A 16,841-nucleotide genomic window follows, 5' to 3' on the forward strand; every position below is an offset into this window, starting at 1 on the left:
TGTTGACTTGAGAACATCTGGACCATGGAAGCTCTGTGAACCAAAATGCCAGGCGGTGGGACCATGTGACCTAAGGTTATGGACTTCTGGAGGAGGAAGTTTCTTCACACGTCAGCTGCAATCAAGATGGGCAGAAAGTCTTATCTTCTCTGCTGAGTGGCAGGGTTTTGAAATTCAGCTTTTTGTTTACAGTGTACTCTCCAGGGTAAAGGTTACATGGGCAACCTCTCATGTATGCTCAACGCCTTTCTTTTGTCCTCACGTTAAAATCCAAGTAATAGAAAGTGAAAACTAACAGCTCCCCAACCCCCCTCCTGCTTTAATGCTTACCACCCCAGGTTCTCCACCATTTCTCAGTTTCTGGCCCCAAAGAGTTCTATTTTTAAACGCTTATGTATATGTTTATTTTAAAAGGTTGTTACATTTTATCTAGTATTTTTAAGAGTTTGGAACGGAGGAGTTTTCAAATTACTTAATCTCAGTATTGCCAGAGGTAGTCTATTCTAATGATTACAAAGACTGGTAATTTAGTCCAGGAAACTCAGAATGTTAACCAGAATTCTGCCTTGAGAATGTTCATTTTTTGATAAGTTCTTTTAAATCTTACAAGGAACCAATTTTCTGTTAATTGAAAGCTTCTTACAAAATTGTTCCCAGGATCATTTTTAGCTATCACTTTCTAATTTACATCTAACTTGCCTTCATTATATGTCCAGCTATTTTTCTCTATCGGAACTTTATTTTTTGAAGGATATATTTTTCCTTTTATATAATTTTTTAATTAAATAGTTTGTAGGACATCATTATAATTTATTTCCTTGGGTTTTCATTAAGGTATTTAAAAATGATCTCCAGGTTACTGATAAGTATCAGCCAAGTTTTTTTGAGCGGTTTTCTCCCGTGACTAATTGTAAACATTTTTTTTTATGTATACATGTTAGGCAGATTATCAATAATAAGAATGTTCTAACTACACCTGATGGAACAAAGGCAGGTAGACATAAGTATATATGAATCAATTGTGAATTTCTTCCAATGCAAAAAAATACCAGTTAAAAAAAAAGAATGTTTGAAACTAAATATTGAATTTTCTGGCTGTGGTGTTTATCCTATATTGTTACCCTAAATGTGTCAATTCAGTAACAGCTGTAATAAAGGTTTTATAATATAAAACCTGAAGAACTATTAGTGTAGAGCGGGGGTCCTCAAACTACAGCCCGCGGGCCACATGCAAATACAAATATTGTATTTGTTCCCGTTTTGTTTTTTTACTTCAAAATAAGATATGCGCAGTGTGCATAGGAATTTGTTCATAGTTTTTTTTAAACTATAGTCCGGCCCTCCACCGGTCTGAGGGACAGTGAACTGGCCCCCTGTTTAAAAAGTTTGAGGACCCCTGGTGTAGAGATTATGTAAAATTTAATTTATATGTACAAGGAAGCTAAATTCAGATAATGACAAAATTATAGTTTTGAGATACTGTCTATTGTGTAAACACATCTAAATACTTTCAAAATTATTTGTTTCTAGTATAGTAGATTGCTAAAAGTGTGAATTTCTTCAGGTTCAGTCCTCAGTGGCTGTTGGAACTCCAGATTATATCTCTCCTGAAATCCTTCAAGCCATGGAAGATGGAAAAGGCAGATACGGACCCGAGTGTGACTGGTGGTCTTTGGGAGTCTGTATGTATGAGATGCTTTATGGAGAAACACCGTTTTATGCAGAATCTCTGGTGGAGACATATGGAAAAATCATGAATCACAAAGTTAGTATACTTTACTATTTTTCAAATTGATATAAATAATATATATAATAAATTGAATGTGATATTTAAACAAAATATTTTTCTAAAAACAGTATATGATCTAATTTCTCTGCTAATAGGGAACATGACAAACATGAATAATCAAAGTCCATTAACTCTACATAAGATTATTGGTTCTAGCAATCATTACTACTACAGTGATAAATGAAATGCAAATTAAAATAAGAAAGAGAGCCCTAACTGGTTTGGCTCAGTGGATAGAGCCTCGGCCTGCGGACTGAAGGGTCCGAGGTTCGATTCTGGTCAAGCATGTACCTTGGTTGCGGGCACAGTGCGGAGAGTGCAGGAGGCAGCTGGTCAATGTTTCTCTCTCGTCGATGTTTCTAACTCTCTATCCCTCTCCCCTCCTCTCTGTAAAAAATCAATAAAATATATTTTTTTAAAAATAAGAATAAGATACTTTCCCCCCTGTCAAATTGATAAAGATTAAAAGAAAAATTGTACTTTGTACTATAAATAATCCAGTGAGATGGGCATTATTTTTTCAATTATATTTTTATTGATTTCAGAGAGGAAGGGAGAGGGAGAGATAGAAACATCAGTGATGAGAGAGAATCATTGATCGGCTGCCTCCTGCATGCCCCTACTGGGGATCGAGTTCACAACCGGCATGTGCCCTGGTCAGGAATTGAACCATGACTTCCTGGTTCTGAGCCATGCCAGGTGGGCTAGATGGACATTATTGATACGAATATAAATTGATATAACCTTTCCGTCAAGAAGTTTATAAGATTGCATCTAGAGTCTTTAAAAATGGTTGGGACTTTTTAAAAAAATCTTTATTGTTGAAAGTATTACATATGTCCCCTTTTTTCCCCATTTACCTCCTCCAATCTGCCCCCACCTCCAACCCTCCCATGCCCCCGCCCCAGGCCTTCACCACCCTATTGTCTGTGTCCATGGGTTATGGATAAAAGGTCTTTGGTTGATTAAATGTTTGGAACTTTTGATTGACCAACTTCGGCTGCAGTAATCTACCCTCAGGAAATCTTCAGTAGAATAAAGGTGTATGTACCAGAATACCTATTCTACTATTATTTATGATCACCAAATAATGAAAATAATCCAGATGCACAACAGGAGTGAATTAATAAAACTTTAATCTACTTAATACCAAGTTAAATGGAAATAGATTGATCGGTCTCAGAAAATTGTGAGAAATTGCAAACACTTGGATTGTGACTAGGAGTATTCCATAAAGGGAGTGATAATCTATTCTTTTTACTTGGTTCTACTGACACAGTTATGATTAGTTGCTTCACACATATATAAACCAGTTTTATAGAATTTATGCTCTTCTACCTGGTTGCAAAGATAATCTGGTAAATAGTGGTGACGAGTTGAAAGACAGTGAATAGCTACAGAGCTGTAGAAAGCATGAAAGCATTTCAGAGGGGAGTCATTGTACTATAACATGATGGTTAAGAACACAGATGCTGGAGTCAAGACAGTTTCAGGTCAAATCCCAGCTCTGCCATTTACTAGCCTGTGGCCTTGAGCCAGTTGCTTGAGTTCTGTGCCCTAGTTTCCTCCTCTGTAAAAATTAGGACAATAATAAGCACATTCCCCTTACCCCCCTCCGGCTTAGAGGGTTGCTGTGAGGATTAAATGCGGAAAGCACTTTCAATGGTGTCAAGTACATGTTCCATTTTAAAAAAATGTTTATTATTAATCATTAGTATGTGACTTGTATGAACCCTTTGTACTCTTGAAATATCCAGGCAAATTCTATTTTTAATGAATTCTCTTGATTCTGACAGCAGTTTAAGGTATTTTAGCATTTAATTTATTCTTACTACAGTGCATGTATGACTTAGTCACACATGAAATTAAAATTGTTTAGGAAGACATTCTTTTCTCACTTATTCCCATATTTTCTTCAGTGTCTGTACCTTGAATCAGTATACTCTTATAGATATTTTGAAAAGAAAATGCATTTTCAAGAAAATAAATGTTAACCTCCTTATAGTAAGTTAAATGGTGATTTATAATGTGTTTCCATTACTCTCTGTATAGGAGAGGTTTCAGTTCCCACCTCAGCTGACAGATGTGTCTGAAAATGCCAAGGATCTTATTCGCAGGCTCATCTGTAGCAGAGAACATCGACTTGGTCAAAACGGAATAGAAGATTTTAAGAAACACCCATTTTTCAGTGGAATTGATTGGGATAATATTCAAAACTGTGAAGCACCTTATATTCCGGAAGTCAGTAGCCCAACAGACACATCGAACTTCGACGTGGATGATGACTGTTTAAAGAATTCAGTGAGTATGGCGTTATGAAGATCTGTCCCTGTTTCTTTTTAACGTGGTTCTTAAGCAGCTTTATGGAGCCCCTTATCAGCCGTCAGTCAGATAGATGTGGCTTCTAGTATTTCTTCACAGATGCAAGAAATCAAGAGAGTGTACTGACGCCAACATAGTTATTCATGACTAGGAGCAAAATCAAAATGCAAAGGTTTACTTCTTAGATTAGTTATGTCTTTACGTTTCCTAAGAAGAGGACAAATTAGATGCTTAAAAAAGTGAACTTCATGATGGCAAATCTCTCCTTAAAATCCACTATGAAATTAGATAAAATTGTTAACCATTTCGGGGCTTGACACATTAATCCAAGGTAAATAAATTGAGAAGCACCTATTCATGAAAAACCACTGAACTTGGTTAAAAACAGCTGCCTCCCCCCCCCCCCCACACCTCAGCTTGGGTGGGGCAGGAGAGCTGCTAGCTGTCAGCTCCTTATACACCCAGCAGCGTTGCTGTCCAGGGGGCTGCCTGGATTTGGGAGCTAAATAACCCATGCCCAGTGGTATTGCCACTAGAAACGGCAAACTTGGCAGGAAATGAATGGGTAAAGGAATCTACAGCCTTACTATCCTGAGGTTGTAGCCATGTTTGAGGCTACTGGCAGACCAGCAGGTTAGCCAAATACTCAACCATTTTTAGCTGTGTGAAGTACTAAAACAGGCCAGCATAGTTTGTCAATCTCTGCCCTAAACCATTATGTTTTATCAAATTAGAATTTATAAAACTAAGAACATAAAATTGTTGTTTTTTGCATTTTTAGCCTTTTAAATTGACTTTTTGTTTTAATTCAATTATTTTTTATGGTTTTAATTCTGCCCTAAGAATTTTTATATTAATTTTATATCATTTTACACTGTTCAGTAAGTACCATATTCAGGGCAGATAAGAGAAAGACAAGTACTGATGACTTCACTTATATGTGAAATCTAGTGAACAAAGTAAAGAAATAAACAAAATAGAAACAAACTCATAGATACAGAGAGCAGACTGACAGCTGTTGGGGGTGGGGGAATACTGGGGAGCTGGGTGAAAAGGTGAAGGGAATCCTATCTAATAAAGAGGGAATATGCTCATTGACCCCCACACAGTCACAAATAAGGAGGGAATATGCTAATTGACTGCCCCGCCCTCAAAGATGGTGGTGCCCATAGCCACAAGATGGCAGGAGAGGGCAGTTGGGGGTGATCAGGCTGGCAGGCAGAACCGGTTAGGGGCAGGCAGGCAGGCAGGCAGGCGAGCAGTTGGGAGCCAGCAGTCCCGGATTGTGAGAGGGATGTCCGACTGCCGGTTTAGGCCCGATCCTAAACATCCCCCGAGGGGTCCTGGATTGGAGAGGGTACAGGCTGGGCTGAGGGACACCTCCACCCCCACCACACACACACACACACACCACACACACACACACACACACCCCCCCCCAGTGCATGAATTTTGTGCACTGGGCCTCTAGTAATAATAATAAACACAAAACACTTCAGACAATAATATGGTCATTATCAGAGGTGGAAAGGGGGGTAAGGAGGTAATGGGGGGATCAGCGGTGATAGGAGACTTGACTTGGGGTAGTGAGCACACAACACAATATACAGAGGATGTATTATAGAATTGTACACCTGAAGCCTATATAACTTTATTAACCAGTGTCACCTCAATAAATTCAGTAACAAAAAAGAACCTCTCTTATACTTGCCTTTCTCAGCCTCACAACAGAAGAATTAAATAGACTTTTCCTCATCAGTGTTTTATTACAGGAACTATATTTACTGCTAACAGAAATTGTGAGTCATTCCTAATTAAATCAATTCTGATTACTTAGTAGTTATGTTCAGTAAAGTTGCTGTACACACTCTAATAATGAATGTTGAGCCATTGCCCCTAGGGGAAGGTAGGGTTAGGTTCCTGTGAGCCTGTGGTCGACATTTTCGTCAACCGATAAATACATAACCTTGTTTTATGTGTGTTCCTGTTTCAAGATACCTTAATATTTAGTAGATATTGTTGGTTAATTAACACTGGACTCACAGCCAACAGCTCTGTAACTCATGCCTGAATGAAGCTTATCTAACACATTTTTTGGTGAGACTCCTCACACAGCCTTCTTGTTTAGGAACAAAAGACGGCACTTGAGTACTATGCTTGGGGGCCAGCTTAACAGCAAAAGCACCCATAAAAGGCACAAAAATGTGACAAGCATGGTGCACTGAGACCCTGCAAAGAACACTTGTTTACAGTCTGATGGGTGAAGTAGAAGGCGAGCATCCCTTGTTCAGTTCCAGCTGGGAACGTGTGTGTAGGGAAGCCTGGACTTTCCCTTGCTCTGTACCTGTCTGCTAAAGCCGCGGTCGCCAGCTGGTGGTCCACAGACGCCGGTGGTCCATGAGGTCCGAAGGGTTGGAGACCGCTGTGCCAAAGTGCTGCGAATATTGATGGGGTTACAGATAAATTTTAGTGACCAGGCAAATTTGCAAATATGGACCTCATGAAAAATGACTGTATTCAATATCAGACTTTATTTTCATTTTATTAGAATTTTACAATAGCAGTGTTTATGGTCTAAATATTATGTCACCTAAATATCTGTTCCAAACTTTTCAGTGTTTCTAAATTGAACAGTCACATATTGCCTATTGACAGTTAATATTTATCATCCAACCTACAGGTCATAGTTATTCATTTCTCACCAGAAGTTTTTATCTCCTGTAGGAAACGATGCCCCCACCAACACATACTGCATTTTCTGGCCACCACCTGCCATTTGTTGGTTTTACCTATACTAGTAGCTGGTAAGTTTGAAAAGTTAACATAATTTGGACAATTTAAAGCAAATTAAAATGAATTGTTTAAAAATTGATAATGTATAAAACAACTTTGTAAATCAAAAAATTTAAAAATGGTGAAGCTACTGCTGGAATAAGTTAAATATTTCAAAAGGAAAAGAACATAGAAGAATCATAACTCATTTTGGAGGAGAAAGAATAGAACAGTTAGCCCAGAAATCTAACTGTTAACAATGGGGCAGGAATTAGAGGATTCCCCTTGCTATTGAATAAATTTTCTCTAGGTGTCAAGAATCAGCACTTTCAACTCATTAATCCTAGCCATCTTTGCACTGACCCTCATTCCACTCGTATCTTCTTTTTACTCCTTACCCAGTTTACATTTCAAGGACAATAATTATCATCACTCCTTATAAGTGCTCCCTCAATTCCTTAACTATCTCACTTTGTTACGCTAGTTTTGCTAAGTTGACACTCATTATTACTGCCTGTACCTGTGCAGTTCAGTGTCTAGAAAAGTATCTGTGACCATTCTTTCTGGTCTCACTTTAAGGTCATGATTACCAACCTCCAGCTGTATGGCCACCTCCCTTCTTACTGCATGGCACCTGTGCTGTGTTACCCTAGTGTAGCCCCCCTTCCACTCTCTTCGGTGTCTGTTTCACATTGCAGACGTTCCTCTAAAACCTCTGTCCGCACTCTCAGCTGGCGATCTCTCTTCTCTTTGACGAAGAGTAGATAACTTCCGTAGCTCCCATCACATTTACCACCTGCAGACCTCTGGACCCTTATCTTCTTCTTTCCAGGCCTGGACTCTGAGTCCCTCCGTCCCCTCTTGCTTGCTGTTAAAAGTTTTTCCCTTTCTGTGTCATTGGCATAATCAGAGCATTCACATGAGCCCATAGACATGCAGGCTTTCTCTCCCATCTTAAAGCAGAGTGTAACGTCTCTTCATACCACTGTCTTTACCCTGCGACTAACCATTTCTCAGCTCCACGTTATAGCAGAATTACTTCCAGCTGTTGTCTATATTTTGCGATTTTTTTTTCTCATTCTATTCTTTCTGACACCACCCCAGTCAACTTTGCAAGCTGCTTTTGTTGATGTCACCTCTGACCTCCATGTTGCTAAATTTAATGATCATTTCTTTTTTTAAAAAGAAATATGTTTTTATTGATTTTTAGAGAGAGAGGAAGGGAGGATAGAGAGAGAAACGTCATTGATCAGCTGCCTCCTCCACGCTCTCCACTAGGGGATTGAGCCTGCAACCCGGGCATGTGCCTTGACCGGGAATCGAACCAGGACCTCTTGGTCAGGGTTTGAAGCTCAACCACGGAGCCATACCAGCCGGGCTAATGATAATTTCTTGGTCTTAGTTGCTCAGTCTCATCTTATTTGTCATGTTTCCTTCCCATTAAAACACACTCTTCTCTTAGCTTCCAGGGCACTTGCCTGATTTGTCCTTACCTTTCTGGCCACACCCTCTCAGCCCCACATCTGCTGCCCCCTTGTCCCATAGCTTCATCTTTGGATCTTTCCACTGATACTCGGGTGCTCTCTCAGGTACTTAATGGTGCTCTTACTGTGTACCTCCAGCCTGAGACCTCTTTCCTCTCTTCTATTTAAAATCTCTTAACCATCTACTTCAAATGTTCACAACTTGGATTCTTATTTTCTCTGAACCTGTCTGAGTGGTCCTGCTAAAAGTTAAGTCAGAACATGTCATTCCCCCCTTTAGGACTGTCCCCACCTCTGGTTACTTTATTTCTTAACTCCAGATCTTACCTGATTGTGTCTACTACTACTATTCCCCTTGCTCATTCCACTCCAGCCACACAGGTCTCCTTCCTGGCCCAGGAACATGCCAGCCAGCCTCTTGTTTCAGGGCTTTTGCACTTCTATTCCACGGAGCTGGAACACTTCTCCCGATATTCCTAGAGTCCCCCTCTCTCTCTGTGAACTTTACTCAGAGTTACTTTCTGAGTGATAACTTTCCTGACCACTTTACCTACATTTTTATTTTCTCCCGCTCAAACCTTCATTTCTTCCCTTCCTGCTCTCGTTTTCTCCTTAGCATTTAACATTATCTAATGTACTGAATATTTTACTTATTTATCCGTTTATTTTTGTCACTGGAATATAAGCTCCACATTGGGCAAGTTTTGTTTTGCTCACTGCGGAGTGTCCAGGACTTCAGATAGGTTTTTTTCTAATTGCATTGCATTAAGGAAAGCATTTCACCTTTGAATTCCCAGTTCCAGTGAAAGGGCCATTGCTGGTGCTTTTGACTAGTAATTCACCTTGATGGTTACATCGTTTCAAGCTACCAATAACCCTTCAGCAAACGTCATTTTATAATCTTTTGTTTATTAAAAGAAATACAGGGTAATTTGGGCAATTTAAGTTTTCATTTTTAAAAAATGCTTCTAAAAAGTTGTTTATGCTGATTTTGAAAAAAAAAGTGTTTTACGGTCATTCTAGATGGCTAACTGTAACTAGATGTTCAAATCCATGTTTCACAAGGTTATCGAGTTGTTGTTCAGTGTGAACCCACCTTGTTGTCTTTTCTCCAGTGTTCTTTCTGATCGGAGCTGTTTAAGAGTGACAGCTGCTCCCACTTCTCTGGATCTTGATGCTAATGTTCAGAGGACTCTAGACAACAACTTAGCCACCGAAGCTTATGAAAGAAGGATTAAACGCCTTGAACAGGAAAAGCTTGAACTTAGTAGAAAGCTTCAAGGTAAATGTATTTTAAAGATAACATTTTTCCTTTTTTGAGGTGGACTCACAGTGTTAGAAACTGTTCATTATAAGTGGTGGTTTTATCTTGAAAAAAGTTTTTTCATTAAGTTGTTGAAATTTATGGAGAATACAGTATAATATTTATGTAAAGGCACAAAATTAAGAGTAAACAAAATGGCATTTGTTTCCACAGGTGTATGTATGTACATGTATACACACACGTACACACACGTACACACACACACACACTATAAAAATGTGTGGGAGTAAATGTCTCTGGGGAGAGGAAAATGGGACTACTAGGAAAAAAGAAACCCTTCTCATCCTAGTAAAACATGTTATATTGCTTTTCCTATTCTATTTCCTCGGCCTTTAAAAGTTCTAGCTCTTAGCAAACTGTCATTCTGTACAACATGAGTAGTGTGTAATATTTGATGATTTTAAAATGCACCTTGGTGCTCTGACTGGTGTGGTTCAGTAGTTAGAGCAGGGGGTCCTCAAACTTTTTAAACAGGGGGCTAGTTTGCTGGGGTCCAACCCCAGCAGGTCCAGGGGTTCCCAAAGCCGTAGACGGAGTCGGCGAAGAAGGAATGACACGGAGATAGCGTTCAGTTGATCAGCAGCCTAGCCAGGATCTCTAGCCAGGGTCTCCAGCCAAGTTCTGGTCTGGATCTCCAGAGAGGTTCTGCTTAGGATCTCCAGCCAGGTTCTGTATCCATGTTCTCTTGCTAGGTTCTCCAGGTTCTCCAGCCAGGTTCTGTAGCCATGTTCCCTCGCTAGGTTCTCCAGCCAGGTTCTGTCCAGGTTCTCCAGCCAGGTTCAGTCACCAGGTTCTAGTCAGGTTCTCTTGCCAATTTCTGTAGTCAGGTTCAGTCCAGGATCTTTTGCCATGTTCTCTCGCTAGGTTCTGTCTCTAGGTTCTGAGGCCAGTTTCTGTCCAGGATCTTTTGCCATGTTCTCTCCAGCGAAGTTCTTCTGTCTCTAGGGAACGTTCTGTGTAGGTTCTGTGCCTAGGTTCTGTCTCTCTTGGTTCTGTCTTCTAAGCTCTGTCTCCTAAGTTCTGTGTTCTAAGTTCTGTCTTGTTACATCTGTATTTATACCAGTTGATTCCAATCCTATCAATCTCTATTCCAAAGGTTAGGGCGTTTCTTATCTCCATTCCAGGGAGTAAAGATTATGTAGCTTAAGCAGGATTGTTCGTAGTTAAAGTGATTAATTACCCGCCTGGCACTTAGTTGAGGGGTTTTATTCCCTCCCTAACTTCAGGGAAAAATCCCTACCTGGGGAAACAACCTTTCTCGGAGAGGTGACCTTGGTTAAAACATACAGCGCTAAGGGGAGGAAACATATTAAGAACAGTATGCTATATATGCCAGGTCCCTTGAAACAGCAAGGATGGACCGGCTCCCGGCAAATTCCCCCTTTTTTAATTTTTTAAAAGCAGGCATTAAAAAGAAAAACCTGAAATGCTCTCTTGTATCCATTTTAAGAGTAGGATTGGCGCTTTCCGCTATTACCTGAGTCCTGATCTATCACCCCAGGGAGAGCTTGCCAATCCTGCACTTTCCCCGGGTGGAAAGGCTGCAGTGGGGTTAAGGATAAGGCTCCTTGGGCTTACCTCCTCCCATGCCTTTACATTTACCTTTCCTTCCTCAGAAAAGCATGGACATACTTTTCGTATAAAACGTTCTGTCTGACTGGGAGTAACCTTAATTCCTCTGCTAGCAAGCATATGAGTTAAAAGATCAATACAGGTTCTTATTTCTTTAGACTCAGTATGGCACATCTTCTTAATCTAAAGATCAATACAGAGTCTTCTTTCTTTGGACTCAGTATGGCACATCTTCTCAATCTAAGTTCTGCACTATCCACCTTCTTACCCTACTTATCCTCTATAGGGGGGTTTGCAGCACCCTGGTGGAGTCCTATCCGTCCCGAGTGTGGAGGTTCTCAATGGGGGGGCTTACCTAAGGGAATCCTGTTCCAGGGGTTCCCAAAGGTGTGGACGGAGTCGGCGAAGACTATCCACCCTCTTCCTACGGTGGAGTCCGATCCGTCCCTCTTCCTACGGTGGAGTCCGATCCGTCCCGAGTGTGGGGCGCTTACCTAGGGGTCCCTGTTCGGGCGCCAGATGCCGGGGTCCAACCCCAGCAGGTCCAGGGGTCCCCAAAGGTGTGGACAGAGTCGGCGAAGAAGGAAGGACACAGAGACAGCGTTCAGTTGATCAGCAGCCTAGCCAGGATCTCTAGCCAGGGTCTCCAGCCAAGTTCTGGTCTGGATCTCCAGAGAGGTTCTGCTTAGGATCTCCAGCCAGGTTCTGTATCCATGTTCTCTTGCTAGGTTCTCCAGGTTCTCCAGCCAGGTTCTGTAGCCATGTTCCCTCGCTAGGTTCTCCAGCCAGGTTCTGTCCAGGTTCTCCAGCCAGGTTCAGTCACCAGGTTCTAGTCAGGTTCTCTTGCCAATTTCTGTAGTCAGGTTCAGTCCAGGATCTTTTGCCATGTTCTCTCGCTAGGTTCTGTCTTCTCCATTGGAGGGCCAGACTATAGTTTAAAAAAAAACAACAATGAACAAATTCCTATGCACACTGCACATATCTTATTTTGAAGTAAAAAAACAAAACGGGAACAAATACAATATTTGTATTTGCATGTGGCCCGCGGGCCATAGTTTGAGGACCCCTGAGTTAGAGCGTCAGTGCAGCGACTGAAGGGTTCTATTCCTGGTCAAGGCCTCGTACCTAAGTTGCAGGTTCGCTCCCTGCCCCTGCCAGGGTGCATGCAGGAAGCAACCAGTTGATGTGACTCTTTCACGTTGATGTTTCTCTCTCTCTCTCTCTCTCTCTCTCTCTCTCTCTCTCTCTCTCTCTCTCTCTCTCTTCCCCAACCTCCTTTCACTCTCTGAGAAGCAATGGAAAAAATATCCTCAGGTGAGGATTAACAAAGAAAAATCAGATGCACGTTGGTGAAGCTTTTAATATTCTTACTTCTTGGTCTCAGTTCCTTACCTTCGATGATTTTGTCTTCCAACTGTACCTCCTCCACTCCTTCTCATGATAGCAGGGTATCTTGAGATTACCGCATCGAAAATTCTTTATTAATTTCTACTTCAAGCAAACCTCACATAATCTCTTGCTTGTAATTTTCTAGTGAACTCCCTCTGGTGACTTCACTCCAATATTCCTTTACTTCCACCATCACCTGTGTTATCTGGAAAACCCTGGTGGGGCTGGGCTGCCTGTCACTGTGCCCAATACCAAAGGCAGGGTTGGATCATATAGGCGTTTATCGAGAAGGCAGCCACCCAAGGAGACAGGGCGCTTACAAGCATTCAGATCCTGTCTTACAGCAGGTGCAGGGGACAGGACTATAAAGGGGAAGGGGCTTAGGGGGAGGCGGGGACGGAATGCAGCTACGGGCAGCCTTGTAGGTCCGCAGACGTCAGCTGTTGTCCTTCAATGAGATGATGTTGATGGGATGATGTTTTGACTCCTGATGGGTCGGTCTGACCCTGCTTATTGGTTCCACTCGCTGGATTCACAGCTGAGTCACCACCTCAGTCCCTTCACACAGGCCTTGAAAAGGAAACTTAAGAAAACTTAACCCCATATTCAGATAGGTATACATGTTCTAAGATTTAATATAATATGATTCTTTTTCAGGTTAATTTGGGTGCTTTGTCTATCAGATTATAAGTCCCCCTGTCACCTACAATCTGTCCCTCCGCCACGGCTCCTCTTCTGCCCTCAGTTCTCATGCTGTGTCATCTGTCATCATTCCCTTCCTTATACCCTCAAGTCTATTGCCCTCTTTTAGTTTGTCAGATGCCTGTGGTAGAACTCCAGTCCTGTTACATACACTCTAACTGCGCTGAAGGTAGTTTACTTAAAACACACAACATGCTGACTACTTCACATTCATGAACACTGATCTCAAATTGAGTCTTAATCCTGCCCAGTAGTCCTACTTTTTCCTTAGCCCATTGTCCTGCCCTGTGTTGCAAAAGCCAGCAATCATTTCCCAGTGGTCATCGTGTCACCCATCAGCGTTTCACCCTCTTGACCACTCCCCCCTCCGAATAGCTCTTTCTGCTTTTGGCTTGTGGGGCACTTTAATCTCCTGGTTGTCTTTTTCTTAAAAGCTAGTTATTCTCAGTCTCATTTGCTGATGTCTCTCTCCTTCACTCTTTGACACTAAATGTTAGAATCCTCCAGAATCCTCCATGATTTGAGTTGTTCTGAACTAAAGCCTTAGAGTTACCTTTAACCCTCTCACTCTCACACCTCATGTCTGACCCGTCAGCAGAGCAGGGCAGCTTTGCCACTATAGTCAGCCTGGAATCTGCTGGCCACGCCCTGTGGTGTTGCCACCTGTTTCAAATCATCGTCAGCTCTCACTTGTATTCCTGCAATAGCTTCCTAACTCTTCCTTCCTTGCTCTCTCTCAAACTCATTTCACATACCATCCAGCTGGTACTCCCCTTTCTGGCTGCATCCCTTCCTCCTCTCTCCTTTGTTCTTTCTATTCTGGCCACCCTGGGCTCCTGGCTCTTCTCTCCACGAACTAGGCACATCCCCACCTCTTGTCCTGCTGTCAGTGTTCTTCCTATGGTGTGCACATGAACACATGTGATTCATCCCCTTACCTCCTGCAGGCTCTACTTGAATGCTACCTCCCAGTGAGTTCTTTCCTGACCATTCTATTGAAAATGGAATCTCCCTTCATTCCCAGCACTCACTCACCCGCTTTGCTGCTTTATTTTCTCCAACATACAGGATGTAACCTGCAATGTATTCTATTTAATTCGTTTCGTGACATCAAATGAAACAGTGTGTATATAAATAGTCTGTTGGGGTCCAGCCCCAGCAGGTCCAGGGGTTCCCTAAGGTGTGGACGGAGTTGGTGAAGAAGGAATGACACGGAGACAGCGTTCAGTTGATCAGCATAGCCAGGTTCTCTCTCTATTCTTCTGTTACATCTGTATTTATACCATTTGATTTTAATCCTATCCATTCTATTCCAAAGGTTAGGGCATTTGTTATCTCCATTCCAAGGTCACTACTGTTCTGTTAAGCTACAAGGAAGTAACTGAAGGAGATTATCCTAAGTAAAGATTATGTAGCTTAAGCATGATTATTCGTAGTTAAGGTGATTAACTACCCGCCTGGCACTTAGTTAAGGGGTTTTACTGATTTATTCCCTTCCTTAGTCCTGTTAATTCCTAACTCCAGGGGAAAATCTCCACCTGGGGAAACAACCTTTCTCAGAGAGGTGACCTTGGTTAAAACACATAGCACTAAGAAGGGGAGCAAACATATTAAGAACAGTATGCCATATACGCCAGGTCCCTTAAAACATATGCTGTGCAGATGTTTCTTCCCTGCAGCGACTGTGTCAAGCAGCAAGGATGGAACGGCTTCCAGCAATAGTCAAGAAACTTGTAGCTATTAAAAGAGAAAGTTTTACAATAATAAACTTTTGCTTTTATGCTTTGGAGGCCCAGTAGAGAGAGACTCTGTAGACATCAATAAAACAGACAATTTTTTCTTTTTTCAACATGTTGCTGCATGTAAATTACTCTCCCTTTTCATGCAAGTTAGTTTTTATTTTTTTATTAAATATATTTGACCTATAACATTGAATAAATTTAAGGTGTATAGTGTTAACTTGGTACATTTAGTTATTATAATATGATTTCTGTTGTGATACGTAGCACCTCAATCATATTACATACTTATAGTATAAAAATGCAGTACTATATTATTAATACCCTGCATTAGCTCTCTGTGGCTTCTTTACTACTTGCCGGGGTCCAGCCCCAGCAGGTCCAGGGGTCCCCAAAGGTGTGGACGGAGTTGGCGAAGAAGGAATGACACAGAGACAGTGTTCAGTTGATCAGCAGCCTAGCCAGGATCTCCAGCCAAGTTCTGGTCTCGATCTCCAGAGAGGTTCTGCTTAGGATCTCCAGAGAGGTTCTGTCCAGGTTCGCCAGTCAGGTTCAGTCACCAGGTTCTAGTCAGGCTCTCCTGCCAATCTCCGCAGTCAGGTTCAGTCCAGGATCCCCTGGCATGCTCTCTCGCCAGGCTCCGCCTCCAGGCTCCGAGGCCAGTCCCTGTCCAGGATCCTCCGGCATGCTCTCGCCAGCGAAGTTCTTCTGTCTCTAGAGAACTTTCTGTGTAGGTTCTGTGCCTAGGCTCTGTCTCTCTTGGTCCTGTCTTCCAAGCCCTGTGTCTTGCTGTCTTGTTACATCTGTATTTATACCAGTTCATTTTAATCCTGTCAATCTCTATTCCAAAGGTTAGGGCGTTTCTTATCTCCATTCCAGGGAGTAAAGATTATGTAGCTTAAGCATGATTGTTCGTAGTTAAAGTGATTAATTACCCGCCTGGCACTTAGTTGAGGGGTTTTATTCCCTCCCTAACTTCAGGGGAAAATCCCTACCTGGGGATTCAACCTTTCTCGGAGAGGTGACCTTGGTTAAAACACAGCGCCAAGAAGGTGAGCAAACATATTAAGAACCGTATGCCATATATGCCAGGTCCCTTGAAACAGCAAGGATGGACCGGCTCCCAGCAACTACTCGTTGCAAGTTTGTATCCTTAAACACCATCAATCTTATCCCTCCATCCCCACACCCTAGTAACCGCTACTCTACCCTATTCTTTTTGAGTGTGACCTTTTTAAATTCACATAAAAGTGACATCATACAGTCCTTTACTTTCTCAGTCTGACTTATCTCAGCTTAGCATAATGTCCTCGTGGTCCAGCCATGTTGTTGCAGATGACAGGATACCTTCCTTTCTCGTGGCTGAATAATATCCCATCACATGTGTGTACCACATCTTATCCATCTGTTCATGGATGTACATGTAGGTGATTCCATATCATGCTTCATCTTTTATCCTTGCCCGTTGCACCTCTATGTGCCTTTAAGGCTGAAATGAGTCTCCTGCCGGCCGCATCTAGTTGGGTCTTGTTTTCTAGTCCAGCCAGCCACTCTGGTGAGTTCAGTCCATTCACATTCATGGTGATTATTGATATGTAAGGACTTACTACTATTATTTTATCCTTTTTCCTTCTGGTGATTTTGAATCTCCATTCCCCCCTCTTTCCATCTGTTTCTGTTCACCTTTGTAAGTTGATGGGTTTCCATGGTGATATGCTCGTTCTCCCCTCACCCCCTTTTTTGTTTTG

General features: G+C 41.8%; 1 protein-coding gene across 10 annotated transcripts in view; it reads left to right on the top strand.

The window, feature by feature from the left end:
- CDC42BPA (CDC42 binding protein kinase alpha) overlaps positions 1–16,841 on the top strand; it is a 199,160-nt gene that overhangs the window by 95,356 nt on the left and 86,963 nt on the right. For all 10 annotated transcript variants that reach the window (XR_009450251.1, XM_059677595.1, XM_059677601.1 and 7 more), the window contains exons 7-10: positions 1,565–1,765; positions 3,842–4,090; positions 6,836–6,915; positions 9,483–9,649. Coding sequence is in view for 9 of the 10 variants with exons in the window: in XM_059677595.1 (XP_059533578.1) it covers positions 1,565–1,765; positions 3,842–4,090; positions 6,836–6,915; positions 9,483–9,649 (697 nt within the window). In the remaining variant the exon portion in view is untranslated. The remainder of the gene's footprint in view (positions 1–1,564; positions 1,766–3,841; positions 4,091–6,835; positions 6,916–9,482; positions 9,650–16,841) is intronic.

Source organism: Myotis daubentonii, chromosome 20 (genome assembly GCF_963259705.1).
Source record: "Myotis daubentonii chromosome 20, mMyoDau2.1, whole genome shotgun sequence".
NCBI classification, from domain to species: domain Eukaryota; kingdom Metazoa; phylum Chordata; class Mammalia; order Chiroptera; family Vespertilionidae; genus Myotis; species Myotis daubentonii.